Source organism: Mustelus asterias, chromosome 18 (assembly GCF_964213995.1).
Source record: "Mustelus asterias chromosome 18, sMusAst1.hap1.1, whole genome shotgun sequence".
In the NCBI taxonomy this organism is placed as follows: Eukaryota; Metazoa; Chordata; class Chondrichthyes; order Carcharhiniformes; family Triakidae; genus Mustelus; species Mustelus asterias.
Genome location: NC_135818.1, coordinates 6,720,445 through 6,742,833, shown reverse-complemented (window position 1 = coordinate 6,742,833; position 22,389 = coordinate 6,720,445). Strand labels below are relative to the sequence as shown.

Below are 22,389 nucleotides of genomic sequence, written 5' to 3'. Positions count from 1 at the left end.
TTCGAGCCTGCTCCGCCATTCATCACGATCATGGCTGATCATCCAACTTAATAGCCTAATCCTGCTTTCTCCCCATAACCTTTGATCCCATTCGCCCCAAGTGCTATAATTATACATAATATATATTATACTATAATATATAATATATTAAACACAACATTATTCCTTTCATAAATTGCTTAATACTGCAAAACCAAATTCTTTGTGATGAGTAGTTTGCCTATTTTAGAGAAAGATGGTTGAACATTGGAACAAATTAGCCACTTTCTTTTTCATGCAACCAAATTGAAATAGTTTTCCCCTCTTGTGTTTTTTTGTCACTCTTTCCTTTTGGAGTAAGATATCATGTTATGGAAGTGTTGGGATCTTGCTTGTTGGCAGGACAGCCAGTGGAATATCATTGTTGTGTCCTCCAGAAAGGCCTGTAATGTTAAGTAGATGGCTTTGGTGAGTCAGGCAAGTAGATGGCCATCAGTGGGCTTTCTCTGGGATTAAAGGTCAGAGGTCCTACCTGAGGAAATGCTAGCCAATCAAAGGCTGGCAGCTCTTCTGCTCAGCAGTGTCACCAGGTAGGCGGTGGCTGCTGTCAAAAGGGCAGCCACCAGAGGCCCAGGTTCGAGGATGACCCAGGCCAGAGGTAAGTAATGGCGTGAGACATTTCCCAAGGCGGGGATCGGGGTGGTGGGGGGGAATGGCTGTCAGCCCCTCCCTCCTGCTGCTGAGTTCCTCGATCATGCATTGAATGTTTTTGAAGAAGAAACCTGTCCCCCACAACTCCTGCACAGTTTTACTTGTCCTGCATGCTGCATGGTGACAGACTCAACTGCCATTGGTTTAATACCAGCGGCGCAGGATGAGGCTCTTTGGTGACTATTTGGTGGGGAGTCTGCATGGTCTCCCCGTGTCTGCGTGGGTTTCCTCCGGGTGCTCCGGTTTCCTCCCACAGTTCAAAAGATGTGCGGGTTAGGTTGATTGGCCATGCTAAATTGCCCCGAGTGTCTAAAGAGTTTAGCAGGGTAAATGTGTGGGCTTACAGGAATAGAGCCTGGGTGGGATTGTGGTCAGGACAGACATGATGGGCAGAATGGCCTCCTTCTGCATTGTAGGGGATTCTATGAATCTATGATTACTCGACCACTTTGGGGTCTCAGCTGGTGACGAGGCAGGAAGTCTGACCATGGGCCAAGCTGCTCCGTATTTAACCTGATGGAGGAGGGAAGGAGGCAGGTGGGTGCTTGCACGACACCCTCCTCACTGTTTAAATGCCCTCCCCGCCTCCACACATGCCATGTGAGAGCACCACCCCCACCCCCCCAAATGCAAACTGGGCTGTGAAATCAGCAAAATGTCGAAAATCCTGCCTTCATTCAGAAACAGATTGCCGAAGATTCTTGTCCCTTAAAAATTCATGAAGTCACTAGCCATAGAAACACAGTAGCTACAAGAGCAGGTCAGAGGTCAGGAATCCTGCGGCCAGTAACTCACCTCCTGGCTCCCCAAGGAGTCCAAAACAAGGTTTGGATTCATGTAGTTTCCCCAGATTTCTGCTTTTAACAGAAATCCACTCGTTGACGCGAGGAAACCGGAGCATCCAGAGGAAACCCATGCAGACACGGGGAGAATGTGCGGACTCTGCACAGACAGTGACCCAAACCGGGAATCGAACCCAAGTCCCTGGTGCTGTGAGGCAGCAATGCTAACCACTGTATCACCATGCCACCCTTATATATATATATATTTTTGTGGTGAACCATCGTTGGTTCCCACTAGATAGTACTGAGCCAGGGTCTGGCCAGTGCTACAAGTATGTATATATGTTGCTGTTGGGTTAGGGATGGGTTGTTCTACTTGCTGTTGGGGTTAGGGTGGGGTTGTTACACCTTTGTATTGTAGTATTGTGGTACATCCCAGTCAGGCTCCGCCTCCTGGGAGAGGTATAAAGGTCTCTGCTCTGGCTGGGACCCCTCAGTCTGGGATCGTGTATATAATTGGTAGCTGCCTTGTTACAGCAAATAAAAGCCTTTATTTCCTGAGCATCAAGCCTCGTGTGTGATAACGCGCATCAATTTTATATATATGTGTGTGTATATATATATATACATAAAAGACTTTGCACCCAATTTCAGTTTATTTTAATTTTTCAAAGGTGTTTATTTTGTTTCTCTTCACTTCAAATCGTCACAGTTTCCTCAGAGCAAAGCTTCCCCTGCAGGCAAGGCCACACTTTGCCCATTTTCATTCAGCGCATGTTATAAATTCTTCCACGGAGCGAGTTATATTGTTGAAAGAATATTTCAAAGTTAAAGAGGCAACACCCAGTCAATTATGCAGCTACAGGGTGAGAATAAAGTTGGAGCTGCGAAGATTGTATAAATATTTGGTCCGTACACTGTGAAAGCTACTTTGAAGTAGAAAATGAGTTTAAACCTGCATTGCAAACTTTTGTAAGTCTAGACGCAAGTACATTCGAGGCTGTCCCAGTGAAATCCCAAAGGTTATCAGCCTAGCTGGAGATATCACAACGCTTTAAACACCATCCATCATTCACCCACCTTCCAATTCCCACTCCCTTACCTGACATGAGTGGAGAATTCCGCCCAGGGACTTGAAATGTTGGGCCGGATTCTCTTCCAACAGATTCCATCTATTTCAGGGGAAGGCGATGGCCTAGTGGTATTATCGCTAGGCTATTACTCCGGAAACTCAGCTAATGTTCTGGGGTCCCGGGTTCGAATCCCGCCACGGCAGATGGTGGAATTTGAATTCAATAAAAAAAACCTGAAATTAGGAATCTACTGATAACCATGAAACCATTGCCGATTGCCGGAAAAAGCCATCTGGTTCTTTAGAAAGGAAATCTGCTGTCCTTACCTGGTCTGGTCTACATGTGACTCCAGAGCCACAGCAATGTGACTGCCCTCTGAAATGGCCCAGTAAGCCACTTAAGCGCAACTTGGGGTGGGCAATAAATGCTGGCCAGTCAGCAACACCCATGTTCCACAAAAAAAAGGTCCAGAAAGTTCCAATAGTCCCAGCAACCACAGGGAGTTCCAGGTTTCCTTCATACTTTCTGAAAAGTCCTTCTGATTGGCTCCCTGATGGACATGCACAGTGGCGCCCCCTTGCTTTGGGATCCCCACCGGGCGAAATAATTTCTGCAAAACTATCCTTTTGATATTTTCAACAACGCAGGGAAAGGCATGTTAATTGATGCAATCTGTCCTCATAATTTAACCCTCTGAATCTTGGCTGTCAGCCTGGGAAGCTAACAATTCAGACAAGTTGAACCTGTGGTGATTGAATGAGTCAGACAGAGGGTGGTGCACAGAGAATTGGTGTGTGCTGTTCCAGTTTATCATCCAGCTGTCACGACGTTTACTTGGAAAGCTGAGAGTGGAAACTATAGCAGCTGTGCTGTGCTGCATTTGCTTATCTTGCAGGTGGGGCGACTGAAAACTGAATGATACATCTGCGTGCAGAGTCTGGGGTAAAGCTTCAGTGGGAGAGGGGACCCGAAAGTCAAACTAAAGGTCCTGCTTCCCTTGGTAATAGTGCCAGAATTCCCCTCCAATACAAAAGCAGCAGCTTGAATAGTCTGGGAAATAGTAAACTGATCTTCTGAAGCAGAACTCAAAAGGTTGGCACCACATGTACTGTCATCAAGCTGAAATGCCCTCACAAAGAGAGGTTTACATTACGGGTAATCCAAGGTGACTGCCTCTATCCAGGTCTAGTTTATGAAAAGACCTGTTGGCACGTTTTGCTGAAAACAAGGTTTGGATTCATGTTGTTTCCCCAGATTTCTGCTTTTAACAGAAATCCACTCGTTGACTGGCACTAGGAGAGTTCTTTGTTCCCGAAACTGATAACACTTTGTTTTAAAGTTTATTTATTAGTGTCACAAGTAGGCTGACATTAACACTGCAATGAAGTTACTGTGAAAATCCCCCAGTCGCCACACTCCGCTGCCTGTTTGGGTACACTGAGGGTGAATTTAGCATGGCTAATGTGTCTAACCAGCACGTCTTTCGGGCTGTGGGAGGAAACCGGAGCACCCGGAGGAAACCCACGCAGACACGGGGAGAACTTGCAGACTCTGCACAGACAGTGACCCAAACCGGGAATCGAACCCGTGTCCCTGGCGCTGTGAGGCAGCAATGCTAACCACTGTGCCACCGTGCTAGCCTCCCATCCATTGGCTGGAATTTTACTGCCTTGCCCACCCTGGAATTGAGGCGGGCGAGGCTCGCAGAACAGAAATCTCCATTGGCCCCAGGCAGGATTTTATGATCTTGCCCGAGTGAGGTCGGAAAATCCCGTCCATTGACTCTGACTACACTTTCCGCTGCCTTGGAAAAACAGCCAACATAATCAAGGACTCCATGCACCCTGGACATTCTCTCTTCCACCTTCTTTCATCAGGTTGATTGCAGGAACTTAGAAGGTTAAGGGGTGACAATTTTCACGACATTAGGGGAAACTGAAAGCGTTTTGTTGGGTTATTGTTATCTGTGGTGTGGGTTGATTAGCTCAGTTGCTTGGACGACTGGTTCGTGATGCGGAGTGACACCAACAGCGTGGGTTCAATTCCCGTACCGGCTGAGGTTATCCATGAAGGCCCCAACTTCCTAACCTTGCTCCCCCCCCTTGCCTGAGGTGTGGTAATCCTCAGGTTAAATCGCCACCAGTCAGCTCTCCCCCTCAAAGGCTGGAAAATTCCTCCGCTCCCCAACTTGGATTGATAGATTTCTATTAAGAGACATGAGGCAAAGGTGGGCCTATGAAGTTAGGTCACAGATCGGCAATAGAGTCATAGAATCCCTACAGTGCAGAAGGAGGCCATTCAGCCCATCGAGTCTGCACTGACCACATCCCACCTAGGCCCCATTCCCGTAACCCCACACGTTTAACCTGCTAATCCCCCTGACACAAGGGTCAGTTTACCATGGCCAATCAACCTAACCCTCACATCTTTGATTCAATGATTTAGTGAAGAGTTGGAACAGGCTCAAAGGGCTAAATGGCCGACTCTTATTTATATGCTCCAATATCATGAGTCCAGTGATGTGGCATGTAAATTTCATCAATGCTACTTTAAGTATTTGACCTTCATATTAGCACAAGCTTAGTTTTGGCTTTCAATTTTATTCCGTAAACCTTTACAGTGTTATTTCCTTCTGCTTTTGCAATAAATCAGTTCTACAGCTGTATTGGGTTCTTGGAATGAAACGTGTATAAAATAGAGGGGAATGTTGAGGTAAAGTAAAATAACAAGTTACTCATCGTGTCTGTATTAAAAGTAGGATTCAAACACATGTTGGCTAAATGGCCAGGAGCTGCAGCTGCAGTGGGGAGTCTTTCACCTCTTCCGTGTGAGCTGCGCTTCCCAGCCAAGGTTAGGCTGCAGTAGGGGCTGGTTTGTACCGAGGTCTTTTGCAGTTATCCCGACTGCGCGCTCACAATTTGCATGCCGATTACAGGAGCTGCCCTTTTCGCATTGCCAGGAAACTCTGTATCGAACGGCATTGTGTGAAAATGTCATGCAGCGGCCGGTTTTTCTGCTGTGATGGGGATTGCTACCATCCCCGACATACTGGGACTTCCATCTGCCACGCAGATGCGCCCCTGACCCTGCTTTACCTCCTGGCTGCAGGAAGGTTTTCACTGAGCTGATGGCTTGCTCTGTGGAGGCTGCTGGAGGTTTTGCAGCAGGCATTTGAAGGTTGCTTTCTAAACTTAGGTAATCCAACCCCCCCCCCCCCCCACCGCGCCACCACAGCAATGCCCGCTGCCAGCAATGGACGGGCATTTCTGACATTGCAATGATACAGGTAGGCTCTTGTCTCATTCCGATCATGATCATCCTGTAGTCAATGGAGAATATAATATCCTATTATTTTCCCTCCTAATCAGAAAGCCATTTGGTACTGCGTTAGTGAGCAATACATTGGACTTTTCCCATGAACTATTGAAATGTTTTTGTTTCTGCCCTTGTTGGCCTATTTTTCTGCATCCAACTGGGTACATTCACACCATGAGCTGAACAAGAATCCTTTGGGGTATTTCCACGATTTTCTGGTTGTGATTATTTTCCTTTTCATTAGTTTTAGTGGATATGGAATTTAATGCTCTCCTGGAGCCCTCTCTGCCTTTCTGTCTCCACCCAGATTAAGTCTGTGGTGGAAAGGATCACGGAGAGCCTTCCTGACTCATCACCAATTGATTAAATTTAAGTTTATTTATTAGTGTCACGAGTAGGCTTACATTAACACTGCAATGAAGTTACTGTGAAAATCCCCTAGTCGCCACACTCTGGTGCCTGTTCGGGTACACTGAGGTGTAGAGTTGCCAGCGTTGGACTGTGGTGGGCTCAGTAAGTAGTCTCACAACACCAGGTTAAAGTCCAACAGGTTTATTTGGTAGCACGAGCTTTCAGAGTGTTGCTCCTTCATCAGGTGAGTGCAGGAGCAGCGCTCCGAAAGCTTGTGCTACCAAATAAACCTGTTGGACTTTAACCTGGTGTTGTGAGACTACTTACGGTACACTGAGGGAGGATTCAGCAGAGCCAATGCACCTAACCAGCATGTCTTTCGGACTGACTGTGTAATCCTCCAGTACTAAAACGTAACCATTCCTGTAGACTTCTTGAACCTCAGCCGCTCTCCCTCAGTTGCCTCTTGCTTCATAGCATTGCTCAGAATTCTTCTGAATTGTTTCCAATCTTTTTTGGCAAATCGAATAAACTAAATTGAACAAACTTGGGAACAAAGCAAAAGGGAAGGAGGGATGGAGAGAACCGCCCGAAACAAAAAAACAAAGCATAAAGGAAACTTAAAACATCAAACTGAAATGTGATTAAAGGGGTCAGTAAATACCCCCCAGACCCTGCGGTGCCCAACGAGCACGGAATCTGAATTGCTACCAATGCTTAAATCCTGATCAACACCAATGTGGTGACTGTCCCTTTAAGGTTCCATCTGCAGAGTAAGGGGAACCAATTCGGAAGCGGCGGGGGGGGGGGGGGGGGGGGGGGGGGGGGCGGGGGGAATCACCCCAGTGGGATCTCGGGTTCTGTTCTGGAACCTTCTCAGGAACTGGCTGGCAGCTATGAGGTTGTAAGCCTCTGTATCATAGTTACATGTAAATAAACATTGCAGTTGTTATTTATCTAACCGGAACTATTACAACTAGGCAGTAAAATTCAGCTGGACGATAGGGCCGGAATTCTCCAGCCGTTCACTCCGGCGGGATTCTCCGGCCCCGTTGGCAGCACAGCCCCGCTTGCGGATTTCCTGCTGGGGTGGGGTGACATCACTGGGAATTCCCATCGACAGCGGCAGGACCAGAGAATCCCGCCGCTAGCAAACAAGGTGCCACCTCCCGCTGGTGGGAAACACACGGCTGGGAGGCTGGAGAATCTCACCCTCTGTGTCCAAACCGAGAGGCTCAAGGCCAGGTTCCCCTTTCATGTACCTACTCGCGGGTTAAGATACTTCAGGATTCACTCAAGTTCACAGTTCTGTTTGATGGTATCATATTCCAAACTGCAGCATCACATAGTTCACTGATTTGTTTTTAACACTCAGTATAATGTTTACTACCATTTAATTAAAGAGTAGCTAAGGTTTGGTATGTGAAAGTCTTTCACAAACGACTCCACACTGTCTAGGGAGTGAGAAATTTTAAAAGCTACAGGTATTTTGCTTTTCTTTGTTTCCCGGTGCCTCTGTTCATTATTTAACCTCGATCCCTTAATTCCCGGCACGTTGGTACAGTAGTTAGCACTGCTGTCTCACAGCGCCAGGGACCTGGGTTTGATTCCTGGCTTGGGTCACTGTCTGTGTGGAGTTTGCACATTCTCCCCATGTCTGCGTGGGTTTCCTCCGGGTGCTCCGGTTTCCTCCCGCAGTCCGAAAGACGTGCTGGTTCGGTGCATTGGCCGTGCTAAATTCTCCATCAGTGTACCCGAACAGGCGCCAGAGTGTGGCAACTAGGAGATTTTCACAGTAACTTCATTGCAGTGTTAATGTAAGGCTACTCGTGACACAAATAAATAAAAAATAATTTCATCTGGCTAGTTTAATCCAAAAACAGGTTGTAATAACTCAGGAAGCCTGATTGGAAAGGAATGGTATTTGGATCCAGGTCAGCAGCGATGAAGCAAGGGACTGCCCTATCCCGCTGGCCAACACTCCAACTCTCCTGTGACATCTCACTTCCCTCTGGTGTTGCGGATGTCTTTGCCATAAGCTGCGGATCTCCTAAGATGTCCCAAGATGTGCTGGTTGGGTGGATTGGCCATGCCAAATTGCCCCTTAGCGTCCCATGTTGCGCAGGTTAGGTACATCGATCATGCTAAATTGCCCCTCAGTGTCCAAAGATGTGCAGGTTAGGTGGATTAGCTGTGCTAAATTGCTCCTTAGTGTCCCAAGTTGTGCAGGTTAGGGGGATTGGCCATGCTAAATTGTCCCTTAGTGTCCCAAGAGGTGTAGGTTAGGGGTTTAACAGGATAACTGCATGGGGTTATGGTGTTAGGGCAGGAGGTGGGCCTGGTACAGACTCAATGGCTGAATGGCCTCCTTCTGCACTGTAGGTATTCTATTCTATTCTATAATATCTGACTCAAAACATTGGCTCTATTCTCTTTCCACAGATGCTGTCAGACCTGCTGAGATTTTCCAGCATTTTCTGTTTTTGTTCCAGCATCCGCAGTATTTTGCCTTTTTATCACTAAGTGTAATTGGCTGGTGAGCTCATGAATGGCAAATGGATTGAAATCGCGCTGTACAATATTAGTAATGTTAATGAGCTGTGATTGAATGTGAGTTATCACTCTCTGGTTGGAATAACAGACCGAAGAATTAAACAGCATTGTGTTCATGTGTTTGCTCGTTGACGTGTGATCGTGACCCAGAAGCCAGGAATGTGACAAGCAAGTTACAGTTAACCTCAGTGAGATTTATCAAGTAATACTAAAAATATCTGTGTAGACTTTGGTCAACACATATATTCCACATCAATGCATATTTTTGAGAGGTGATTCACACAACTGTAAACCCCAATTCCAGATAATCCATTTGCAGTTGGAAATGTTTGCTTTATGTTAATCTGCATATCATTAATATGAGTCACAATTATGCAGTTGACAAATAATACCTCCTGCATAATTGCCATTTTCTTTACATTTGATTCTGATGAGCTGTCTATTGTTCAGGGGGAAATTGAATCTCACTTCATGGGAAACTGTCTTCCTGACATAAAAACAAACTTAAATGATATGATGTTTGGACCATTTGAACATCAGATTCATTAAATAGCTTTGATATTTTAACATCCCTGCTGACGATGTTTGGGATGGCACGGTGGCACAGTGGTTAGCACTGCTGCCTCGCTGCGCCAGGGACCCAGGTTCGATTCCGGTAATGGGTGACTGTCTATGTGGAGTCTGCACGTTCTCCCTGTGACTGCGTGGGTTTCCTCCGGGTGCTCCACTTTCCTCCCACAAAGATGTGTGACTTAGGTTGATTCGAAATGATAAATTGTCCCTGAGTGTCAGGGGGATTAGCAGGGTAAATACGTGGGGTTACGGGGATAGGGCCTGGGTGGGTTTGTGGTCAGTGCAGGCTCGATGGGCCGAATGGCCTCCTTATGCACTGTAGGGATTCTATGATCTTTCAAAGCAATTTGTGTTGATAGACTGAAATTCAATGACTCATTGGGAAGATAAAAGTCGTGCTATAAAGATTCATAGCCCTAGAATTAAAACATTTGTTTAGTGGGTGGCACGGTGGCACAAAGGTTAGCACTGCTGCTTCACAGCACCGGGAGCCTGGGTACTTAGCTTGGGTAATTGTCTGTGTGGAGTTTGCACATTCTCTCCGTGTCTGCGTGGGTTTCCTCCAGGTGTTCCGGTTTCCTTCCACAGTCGGAAAGATGTGCTGGTTGGATGCATTGGCCGTGCTAAATTCTCCCTCAGTGTACCCGAACAGGCGCTGGAGTGTGGCAACTGGGGGATTTTAACAGTAACTTCATTGCAGTGTAAGTCTATTTCTGAATCAAATAAATAAACTTTAAATTACTTTCCCTCAATACTTTGATTCTTTACAGCCAGGATATTTGAGTTAGGTTCATTGATGACATTTGTACAAAATATGTGCCTATTCAGGGTTCATTGCGACAGTTTTGGAGTGAGTCCAATGGTGTCTTAAGGAGGCAACGTATGATGCATTACCATCTGTAACACAATTTAAGAAAACATAGGGTAGTGACAAGGAGTAAGACTGGGTTCTTTAAATTATTCTGTGCAGTTTTAATAGAAAAGAGGTGGCTGTAATTCTTAGACAGATACTTCCTGAGTGTCTCAACACGAAGCCAGGATTCACAGCAGGAATATCGCAGACATTGATGACTAGGAATTTCAGTGGAGATTTAAGGTCTATCCTATAGTCTTGTGTGGAATGTGGAATGCAGTTAAGAACAAAAACCTTTGGAGGAGAGGGGGAGCAAGGGTCAATTGGTTCAGTAGCAAGCTGGGCGTGGGGGTCTGCTGATAACAACATGCACTGGATTCCTGCTGAAGGGTCACTGCACAGAGGGAGCCTCCGAATTTGTTCTGAGCTGTGCCGGCAGTGAGAGTTGTGGCACTTGAGGTTGAACCCACTCCATCAACGTGCCGTCAGTGTAATTATAGACTCCTCTTAATGACAGGCTGCAGTGACCCTGCCCACTTCACCTTTATGCAGTCATTAAAGAGCTTTTATGGCCTTGTTTACCCTTCCGAACTCCGTCTGGGACAGCAAAATTGTTCCATCAACATTGTCAGCCGCTGCTTTTCAACTTTTGGGCCTTGATCAACAAGTGAATCTGTGCCCAGGCAACCCTTTCATCTGATTTTCTTTTTTGACTTAAATTAGTGCAGGCTCAGGATTGAAATAGAACGAACAATGTCGAGTGACCCTATAGAACTGATGCTTATGGGGTAAGTGAATACAAATCATTGGCTGTTAAAAGCTGTCAGACAAGAATGTGATGCTGAGTGGTCCAATGTGCACTGAGGATGCCTCATAGATTCTATTGGATTCCTATGCTAATCTCACCCTCATTAACAATAATCCTTTGAGGTGCATTTCTTCGACAAAAAAACTTTATATATTGGGAATATTTTTAATTGAGGCAAAAGAATAGTGTTCTCAAATCCTGTTGAAGATGTCTGGCAGTTGAAGTGTACCAAACGACCTTTCTAAAAACCTGGCAAAGGTTTGCCTCTTTCATTTGTTTGCTCGCAACTGCCTGAAGTGAGTCTTAAGATTGGAATTCTTTAAGGGAGAAGACAATGGCACGATGGCACAGTGGTTAGCACCGCTGCCTCGCAGCGCCAGGGACCCGGGTTCGATTCCCGGCCTTGGGTCACTGTCTGTGCAGAGTCTGCACATTCCTCCCGTGTCTGCGTGGGTTTCCTCCGGGTGCTCCAGTTTCCTCCCACAGTCCAAATGAGGTGCTGGTTAGGTGCCATTGGCCATGCTAAATTCTCCCTCAGTGTACCCGAACAGGCGGCGGAGTGAGGCGACTAAGGGATTTTCACAGTAACTTCATTGCAGTGTTAATGTAAGCCTACTTGTGACACTAATAAATAAATAAATGCATATGATTGGGCATGCATCCAATCCAAGCACCCGTCAAGTAGAAACACATATATTGCTGAAAAGAGGGACATGTTGTTGAAGCTTTTTGTTTTGCACCCATCAGGACAAATGCAAGAATGTCAAATTTCAAACCATCACAACAATTTATACTACTGGAGGAGCTGATTGATTACTTTGATTGGCCGAGCGTTGCCATGAAAAAAGCAACAGGGAAACTATAGGCTCCCTCAGCTCCTGAGTAATTCATAAAAGCCACAAGGTTTGACCATGTTCCTTTTGTCTGTTCAATATTTTCAAACCTTGCACCTTTTTTGAATTACCTAAGAATTTGGGGAGCCAATAGTTCCCTGTGGCTTTCTCTATGGCAATGCCTCGCCAATCAAAGTAAACCTTGCCAAACAAATCGGCACACTTGTAAATTGTTGTGATTATTTGAAATTTGGCATTCTTGTGTTTGCTCTGATGAGTGCAAGATGAAAAACTTCAGCAACCTGTCTCTCTTTTCAGCAATGTTCAGGTTCTGTGGTACCAAGCGACTGTGTAAATACACAGATTATGGGCGAGATTCTCCGGCCTTCCAGCCGTGTGTTTCTCGCCGGCGGGAGGTGGCACATTGTGCGCTAGTGTCGGGATTCTCTGGTCCCACTGCTATCAATGGGAATTCCCATTCATGTCACCCCTGAAAACCGATGGGCAGGAATGCGCTGCCGGCAGGACTGGACAATCCTACCGCTGGCAAACAATGCGCCACCTCCTGCTGGTGGGAAACATGTGCCTGGGAGGCCGGAGAATTCCGGACTATATATCCAAACCAGGTGCCCAGCAAGGGTTGGCACGGTGGCACAGTGGTACTGCCTCACAGCGCCAGGGACCTGGGTTCGATTCCTGGCTTGGATCACTGTCTGTGCGGAGTTTGTACATTCTCCCCGTGTCTGCGTGGGTTTCCTCCGGGTGCTCCGGTTTCCTCCCACAGTCCGAATGATGTGCTGGTTAGGTACATTGGCCGTGCTAAATTCTCCCTCAGTGTACCTGAACAGGCGCTGGAGTGTGACGACTAGGGGATTTTCACAGTAACTTCATTGCAGTGTTAATGTAAGCCTACCTGTGACACTAACAAATAAAAAAAATAGATACACATGGGATGAGATGTGTGATATATTCACTTACGTGTGTGCCATGACACTGCAATTCCACCATAGGAACAACTACAGAACAACTCAGTGTAACGCCAGACACAAGAAGAATGTTCATATTAAACACAATACAAAAAGGAGTGGGTTATATTATGTTGAAATTTTGAATTTGTCAATTGATTGCTTATTTTAAGAATGTAGATTGAACGTCAATTAGAAGAAAACAAGTGATCTAAATTATAAAATCCATAGAATCCCTACAGCCATTTGGAAGGAGGCCATTTGGCCCCTTGAGTCCGCACCGACAACAATTCCACCCAGGCCGTATCCCAGCAATCCCACCCAGGCCCTATCCCAGCAATCCCACCCAGGCCCTATCCCAGCAATCCCACCCAGGCCCTATCCCAGCAATCCCACCCAGGCCCTATCCCAGCAATCCCACCCAGGCCCTATCCCCGTAATCCCTCCAACCTGTGCATCCCGGGAAACTAAAGTGCAATTTAGCATGGCCAATCCACCTAGCCCGCACATCTTTGGACTGTGGGAGGAAACCAGAGCACCCGGAGGAAACCCAGGCAGACACGGGGAGAACGTGCAGACTCCACACGGACAGGGAATCGAATTCAGGTCCCTGGAGCTCTGAGGCAGCAGTGCTAACCACTGTGCCACCGTGCTGCTCACTGAGAGATTCAAATGTGGTGGATCTTGATGAAGACTGGAAAAACACTAAGCTAATGCAATGATCCTTTTGCGAGGAAGGCAGACAAAATTGATACAACTGATTATTCCGTACTGAAGTGAAGATAATAAATCATTCGGCTTGTAAAATATCTGCCTTCATCCTTAAGAAAACTGGAACTTCCCAAGTAATACATCAGATGTAGCAGGTTTTTTGACCTGACTGTGTAGCACATTGTGCTATTTACACAGTGTCACTGCCGGGGGACAATGAAACACCAGTTGTAAGTGGTGTGGGAAACCAATGTGTGTTTGTGCTAAGCCAATAGTGTTGTTATAAGTCATTCCCTGTAACTAAACTGGTGATAATGGGCTCTTCCCTGTTGCTAAGATAATTTTACAAAGACTCACACTTTAAATCTGTTTAATTTCACTTAAATGCCTTAATTACCCCTATATCCTCCAAGAATTTATCATATAAAAATACGCATTTTTTCTTCTAAAGCCAATGGAAACCATAAAACAATCCATTTTAGAAGTCCCACAACACCAGGTTAAACAGGTTTATTTGGAATCACGAGCTTTCGGAGCGCTGCTCCTTCATCAGGTGAGTGGAGTCACCCACCCCAGTTCAACGCCAGCATCTCCACATCAATCCATTGAAGTGTAATCCATATTACATGACACACATGTCCATTGCAAGTCACATGGGACGGAATTTTCTGGCCGCGTTCGCCCTGAAACTGGAAAATTATGCCTGAGGTCGACGGACCTTTCCATGGTCCTCCCCTCGCCCGCTCCGATTCCTGTGGCGGGCGGGAAGGGAAAATTCGCTCCATAGTCTCAACGCGAGAAATCATTCTGTTACTTTTCTTTAATAATAGAGAGAATTCTAACTTGAAAGATTGGTTCAGTAGAGGAGGGCACAATGTACTAAGACTTCCATTTGGTGCAACATTTTATTGGCTTTCAGCAACTGTATTCTAGATACTGATGAGATACAGGTTTTTGTGTACAGATAGGTAGAGCCCAAGAGGTCACACACTAGGAAGTGTATCTATTTATAAATTTAACAGTGCCACAAAATCATGTGAGCGCATTGAGCATGTTTTACGGCCTCGCTGGTTCCGAAACCGTGAAATCCCGCCCGACGTCAACAGACCTTTCCATTGTCCGCCCCCCGCCCGCTCCGATTCCATGGTGGGTGGGGTGGTAGAATTCTGGCCATAGAGTTTCTGCTGTTTGAGAGTTTCTATCCTAAGACCTTATCCTGTCCTCTTTCCTAATTCTCAATGGACATTTGCCAAATAAATCATTACTTAATCAATGGAGGGGTTCTTGTTCACTTTTTTTCACAAGTGGATTCTATCGGATTTATGACTTCGTTAAGAAAACTCAGTTCCAATTTGGCAAAAACCGCCAGGAAATTTCCAGAAAATGTTGACAACCTGAATAACATTCTTGTGTTTAAAACTGAAAGACGTAGCCACTCTTTAGAAATAAAACCTGATTTATCTTTCGCTGCCACTGATGTCCCGGCAGGGTCTAACCAACTCTTTGTGTGTATTCTGTACTGCACACTGTGCATGTTTGGATAATACATGTAGCTATATTGTCATGACTGGGGGATTCTTAAAGACGTGTTGGTTGGGTGCATTGGCCGTGCCAAATTCTCCCTCGGTGTACCCGAACAGGTGCCGGAGTGTGGCGATTGGGAGATTTTCGCAGTAACTTCATTGCAGTGTTAGAAACATAGAAAATAGGTGCCGGAATAGGCCATTTGGCCCCTTGAGTCCGCACCACCATTCAATATGATCATGGCTGATCATGCACTTTCAGTATCCCACTCCCAACTTCTCTCCATACCCCCTGATCCCTTTAGTCACCAGGGTCACATCCAGCTCCCTCTTGAACACATCTAACGAATTGGCCCCAACAGCTTTCTGTGGTAGAGAATTCCACAGGTTCACAACTCTCTGAGTGAAGATGTTCTTCCTCATCTCAGTCCTGAATGGCTTACTCCTTCTTAGATTGTGACCCCAAATTCTGCACTTTCCCAACATCGGGAATATTCTTCCTGCATCTAGCCCGTCCAGTCTCAGGATTTTATGTTTATATGTTGGGCGGCACAGTGGCACACTGGGTTAGCACTGCTGCCTCACCGTGCCAGGGACCCGGGTTCAATTCCCGACTTGGACCACTGTCTGTGTGGAGTTTGCAGGTTCTCCCCTTGTCTCCGTGGGTTTCCTCCAGGTGCTCCGGTTTCCTCCCACAGTCCAAAGATGTGCGGGTTAGGTTGATTAGCCATGCTAAATTGCCCCTTCTGTCAAGGGGACTAGTTAGGGTAAATGCATGTGGTTACGGGGATAGGGCCTGGGTGGGATTGTGGCCGGTGCAGCCTCAATGGGCTGAATGGCCTCCTTCTGCACTGTAGGGATTCTATGATTCTATGTTTCCATGAGATCCCCTCTCAAATGAGTACAAGCCCAGTCGATCCAGTCTCTTCTCATATGTCAGTCATGTAATTCCAGGAATCAGTCTGGTTAATGTAAGCTTACTTGGGCCACTAATAAATACATTTTAAACATTAAACTCTTCAGAAAAAAAAGCATCAACAGACATTTTTCCCACAGAAGCTGGCATGGTGGCACAGTGGTTAGCACTGCTGCCTCACAGCGCCAGGGACCCAGGTTCGATTCCTGGCTTGGGTCACTGTCTGTGTGGAGTCTGCATGTTCTCCACGTGTTTGTGTGGGTTTCCTCCTGGTGCTCCGTTTTCCTCCCACAGTCTGAAAGACGTGCTGGTTAGGTGCATTGGCCGTGCTAAATTCTCCCTCAGTCTACCTGGAGTGTGGCGACCAGGAGCTTTTCACAGTAACTTCATTGCAGTGTTAAGCCAACTTGTGACTAATAAATAAACTTTATTGCAAAATGATTTCTTTTCTGTTCCTTTTTTTATTGCCCTGAAGTTTGAAATTGATGAAATCAAAATAACAAACAGAGTGTTCCATAAGGTGATTAGTTGTAATTGCTGACTCGTGCTATCTTTTTGGTTCCAGGCTGATGGAGTGTCGAACATATCAAAAGACCAATTGACTTCCTTACTGGATGAATGTGTCCGATGTCAAAGTTTAGGAAGAATATCTGAAGATACAGCTTTGGATGGTAATTCTGAACCGGCTGGTTCTTTGTGTCTCCCACGGCCTCTGTCAGTGACTGTCTACAACACTCCACGGCTATCGGAATCTGTCCTTTCCCAGCTTTTGGAGGATGCATACAATGCGGGCCTTTCGCCAGCCCCCAGTAGAGCCGAGGGAGGGATCAAACAGTTAGCCAGTGCTATTGAGAGTGAAGATCCCAGTTACTATCGCAACAAGGTCATGGCCAACATCAAGCTGGCCATTCCGTCAGCAGAAGACGATAAGTCGGAGAGTGAAGTGGAAAGGTGGAGACCGAGCAATAGCGAAGAATCCTACATGGCCAGGGCACTGGAGATTAAACAAGTGAAAAAGCCCACATTCCTGGATGATCCAAGTCTTGACGAATCCATGGACAAGGAGCTGTCAACAGATGACAACAGTTCCATCATTCCACAGCTACAACACGGAGGTACTGTTATATCCCATCGTCACTTAAAATTACATTTCGATCGAAGCATTGAATCAAAAGTAATTGTTTCAACATTTTGTATCTTGTACCAACCTATCATTTAATAAGACCTGGAGTATTGTGCACAGTTTTGGTCCCCTTATTTGAGGAAAGATGCAGTGACATTGGAGGCAGTTCAGAGGAGGTTCACTAGATTGATTCCAGAGATGAGGGGTTTGTCGTATGAAGGGAGATTGAACAGTTTAGGCTGATACTCTCTGGAATTTAGAAGAATAAGGGGAGATCAAATTGAGGTACACAAGATGATAAAAGATGTGGATAAAGTAGACGTGGAGCGGATGCTTCCTCTTGTGGGGCATTCTGGGACGAGAGGTCTTAGGATAAGGGGCAGCAAATTTAAAACAGAGTTGAGGAGAAACTACCTCTCCCAAAGGGTTGTGAATCTGTGGAATTCACTACCCCAAAGTGCAGTGGATGCTGGGACAGTGAGTAAATTTAAGGAGGAGTTAGACAGATTTTTAATTGGTAATGGGTTGAAGGGTTGTGGGGAGAAGGCAGGAAAATGGGGATGAGGAACATATCAGCCATGATCGAATAGTGGAGTGGACTTGATGGGCTGAATGGCCTAATTCTGCTCCTATATCTCATGAACTTGCATAGGACCCAGAGGATATGCAGATATGATTCAATGTTTATGTACCAAGTGATTGAGTTGCTGTTCCCTCCATGAATTTTCTTTTTAGAAGGTTTCAAATAGGTATCTGCTCATTTACATGTGGTTCATTCTGATAGCGTCATGCCAAGAACAGGCAGGCAAGTGCTGCTGAACAACCAGTCTGGCCGGAACCCAGTTTAGATAACAGACATTTCAGTTTGCCAGGATTGCTAACCTGTCTGGGTGATAGTCATGTATTCATTTATTTAAAACAAATGTTTTTCTTTTATTCATTTACGGGACATGGGTATCGCTGGCTGGCCAGCATTTATTGCCCATCCCTAGTTGCCTGAGGGCAGTTGAGAGTCAACCACATTGCTGTGGCTCTGGAGTCACATGTAGGCCAGACCAGGTAAGGACTGCAGATTTCCTTCCCTAAAGGACATTAGTAAACCAGATGGGTTTTTCTGACAATCGACAATGGTTTCATGGTCATCAGTAGATTCTTAATTCCAGATATTTTTTATTGAATTCAATGTCATTTGTTTTATTGCTCTGCATTTGTTTAAAAAAAAATCTTTACTCACTGAATATATGGTAAATTTATATTCATTACCTATAAACTCTTCCACCATCCAATCAGCAGACTGTGGTTAGCGCTGCTGCCTCACAGCACCAGTGACCCAGGTTCAATTCTGGCCTTGGGTCACTGTCTGTGCGGAGTTTGCACATTCTCCCCGTGTCTGCGTGGGTTTCCTCTGGGTGCTCCGGCTTCCCCTCTCAGTCCAAAGATGTGCGGGTTAGGTGCATTGGCCATGATAAATTGCCCCTTAGTGTCAGGGGGACTAGTTAGGGTAAATGCATGGGGTTGTGGGGATAGGGTGGGATTGTGGTCGGTGCAGACTTGATGGGCCAAGTGGCCTCCTTCTGCCCTGTAGGGATTCTATAACTCAACACTTGCCAACTAAGGAAAATAAACAGCAGAAGTTATGATCTTAATAAAAGAAAGAAGGAATAATTTATATAGCTACAATCTGGTATAATTACAACGTCGGGGTGACAAATACTGGAATACGAGAGGCAAAGAGGATGTATGAGAATAGATGGGTGGCGAACATGAAAGAGAACGCAAGTCTTTTATAAATATACAAATAGTGTAAGTGTAGTCAAAGGAAAGGTGGGGATAATTAACAGGAGAATATTTTGCAGGAAGCAGAGGCCATGGCTGAGATATTAAATAAGCCCTTTGTATCCGTCTCCACCAGATGCTGCCAAGGCCATGCTCAAAAATACTACATCAATGGGTGACCAGAGAGGTCTTTTCTTTACCCAACTCTTGAGCAAGTTTGCTTTCCCGCAATAGTCACTGGAAAATTATTAGCAATGGGAACTCTGGCTGATTCTTCTCCTCCCTAATCCAGGAATGCTGTAGCTCCCACCATCTTAGAATATTTCTGGGACCATTCCTCTGACATTCCTGGGCTGCATATCTCAGTAAGGGAACTCATTGATTCAATGTTTATTGAAAATTTCTGCTGCTGGATATTTGATTCACGCTGTTGAATATCCCTTTATTTTCTCTCTAGATGGTGAAAGTGCTGCCAACAGTGAGCTGGAACAGCAGTAGGAGAAACATTGTGACTGCGTTTTATGGGATCCACGCAATTTAATGGCAATTTAATGTCAGAGGTTTATGAAGTAGTCTTTATTAAAGAATTGCAACTCTGATCCCGAGAAAACATTGTTGGTGCCAATCACTCTGGGTAGTCAGATCTTTAGTATTTAAGTTCCCCAGTTTATTAGCCATAGATGGGTGATCTACAGACATTGCACAAAGCACATCATTTGAAGGGAATATGATTTTTATTTTGTTTTGCAATTGCTTCAATCCAGTTGTGGTTCCTGGCGTTGAACTTTGCTTCTGTCATGGAGCAGGGTAACCCGGTTAAACGGAGTACGAAAGCAGATTACTCTTCCGACAAATTCTGGAGAAGAAATCAAGAGGAGATATTCTTATTCAAGCTTGACAAGGTCTTACTGAGCCGCCATTTTGGGTAGGCGGGCAAGGAAGTACCAGCTTAGGTGATGTAGCTGATTAGGCACCCTCTGCTCAGTGTCTGAGCGCTGGGACCTCTACCAGGCTTTAGGGATGGCGCAGACTGGATATCAGGCCTTGGAGACAGTGCAGAGGAGATCTACTGGAAAGGTACCAGGGATAAGGGGATTTCAGTTATGTCAAGGGATGAGAGAAATGTTAGTTGTTCCCTTGGAATGAAGAAACTTTTGGAGTGATTTAGTTCACAATGATGAGGAGTTTTGGCAGAGTAAGTAAATAGAAACCTTTTTCACTGACAGGAGAGTATAAGCAGAGAACTCAGCGGTAAGATTACTGGCAGTAAAACTGGAAGGGAGATGACCATAAATTATTTTATGCAGCAAGTTTTTTTATGCTCGACAGTGCAGTGCCTGAAGAATGATCGACACAGATTGGATAGTAACTTGCAAAAGGGAATCAGGTACATTCTTAAAAAGGAAAGTTTTGCAGGGCTCTTAGGAAAGAGAAAGGGAGTGGAACTAAATGGCTAAACTGCTGGCGCACGATTGATTGGCTGAATGGCCTCATTCTGTGTATTCGTACTGAATCACTGTCACATACTTGAACCTGAGGTTATATCAGGGCAGTCCCCACTCATCCCCCAACCACCCCACCCCATCAGCGCAATCCCCACTCCACCCCCTCTCCCCCTTTTCCCCCAACCATCTTCAAGTAGCTTGTAATTGGCTATTTCGTGCTCTATAGAAAGGATGAGACATTCACCACAAGCTATGCCCAAGACCACAAGAAACTACAAAAGGTCATGAATGTAGCCCAATCCATCACGCAAACCAGCCTCCCATCCACTAACTCTGTCTACACTTCCCGCTGCCTCGGAAAAGCAGCCAGCATAATCAAGGACTCCACGCACCCCGGACATTCTCTCTTCCACCTTCTTCCATCAGGAAAAAGATACAAAAGCCTGAGGTCACGTGCCAACCGACTCAAGAACAGCTTCTTCCCTGCTGCTGTCAGACTTTTGAATTGACTTACCTTTCTCTGCACCCTAGCTGTGACTGTAACACTACATTCCTCTCTCATTTCCTTCTCTATGAATGGTATGCTTTGGTTGTATAGCGCGCAAGAAACAATACTTTTCACTGTATGTTAATACATGTGACAATAATAAATCAAATCAAATATTTTTCACCCCAATATTTACGTCAGAAAGTCTTTCAATCTTTTCCTTCTTACTGCCCCCCCCCCGCTAATCTGAGAATGCAATATTTCCAATGTTGTTACAATAAACTCATAAACAAAGTTAATGTTTTCAGTGATCATTGTGTAAAATAGGAAGTCCTAATTGCTGTGTTTTGGTGCCTGGGTTTTGCTTGTCTCTTTTTGGCTATCTTTTACCCCTTTGTATTTTCAAGAAAATAAAATGTCTGATTTTCATAGATTTAATTCCGAGGAACGCTTTGGTATTTGTCTCTATTTGGATTGGGAATATGATACATTGCTGTATTGTAATTTGCTCCTATCTAGCCCGCGTAATGACTTGCTGATCTCTACATTTTATCATTACTGGTTTGTCTTTTATGATTCTATCTTCATGCAATCGAAAAGATAAAGGACTCTAGTGCTAAACTGTAAATAGAAAAGAGCACAGGTAAATGAACCATAAAGAATATTATATTGCGTGTTAGCATTCGAATATCTTGATTGTAAATACTCTGAGTGCTTCACTAATGTGGTACCTTTATAAGGATGGTGCTCTTAAAATGCTTCAAATGCCGAGGATGTTTGTACTATTAAGGCCTTGTTAAAGTCTTGTGGGGGGAAATTTCTGGCTGTTCATACTCCGCTGCCGCTGCAAGCGAGGACAAAGAATTTGGCGCTCAGCCAAATGTCCGTTCACAGCGGTGGGACCAGAGAATTCCGCTGGTGTGAACGACTGGAAGATTCCGGCCTAGGTAAAATCCAACAACACTACTATGGATGTACCTACCTTCATTACGGATTTGGAAAGATTGAACTGGCTGTGGTTGTTTCCTCTCGAAAATAAAAGACTGGCAGAGGTCACTAAGGTGGGTAGGTGTGGGTGACACCAGAATTAGTGGCTGTAAATATAAGATCATCACTAATGAATCCAATAAGAAACTATTTTAGCCAAACCAAAGATGTGCAGGTTAGGTGGATTGGCCATGCTAAGTTGTCCCTTGGTGTTCCAAGATGCACAGGTTAGGTGGATTGGCCATGCTAAGTTGTCCCTTAAATGTTCCAAGATGTGCAAGTTAGGTGGATTGGCCACGCTAAATTGTCCCTTGGTGTTCCAAGATGCACAAGTTAGGTGGATTGGCCATGCTAAGTTGTCCCTTAAATGTTCCAAGATGTGCAGGTTAGGTGGATTGGCCATGCTAAGTTGTCCCTTAAGTGTTCCAAGATGTGTACAGTAAGAAGTCTCATAGCACCAGGTTAAAGTCCAACAGGTTTATTTGGAATCATGAGTTTTCAGAGCGCTGCTCCTTCGTCAGGTGAGTGGAGGTTAGTTCGCAAACACGGCATATATAGGCAAAGCCACAATTGCAAGATAGTTAAAGATTGGAATGTGAAGAATGTGAAATTCTTACTTTTTATT

The 22,389-nt window shown here is 45.3% G+C and overlaps 1 protein-coding gene across 4 annotated transcripts in view; it reads left to right on the top strand.

Annotated features, from left to right (window-relative positions):
• Positions 1-21,064, top strand: part of fsip1 (fibrous sheath interacting protein 1) — a 322,079-nt gene extending 301,015 nt beyond the window's left edge. For 2 of the 4 annotated variants that reach the window (XM_078233323.1, XM_078233324.1), the window contains exons 12-13: positions 16,512-17,061; positions 19,303-21,064. In XM_078233323.1, coding sequence (XP_078089449.1) covers positions 16,512-17,061; positions 19,303-19,343 — 591 coding nt within the window. In that variant the 3' untranslated portion in view covers positions 19,344-21,064. The remainder of the gene's footprint in view (positions 1-16,511; positions 17,062-19,302) is intronic. The other 2 variants (XM_078233325.1, XM_078233321.1) reach the window with 1 other exon arrangement.
• Positions 21,065-22,389: the final 1,325 nt, after the last annotated feature.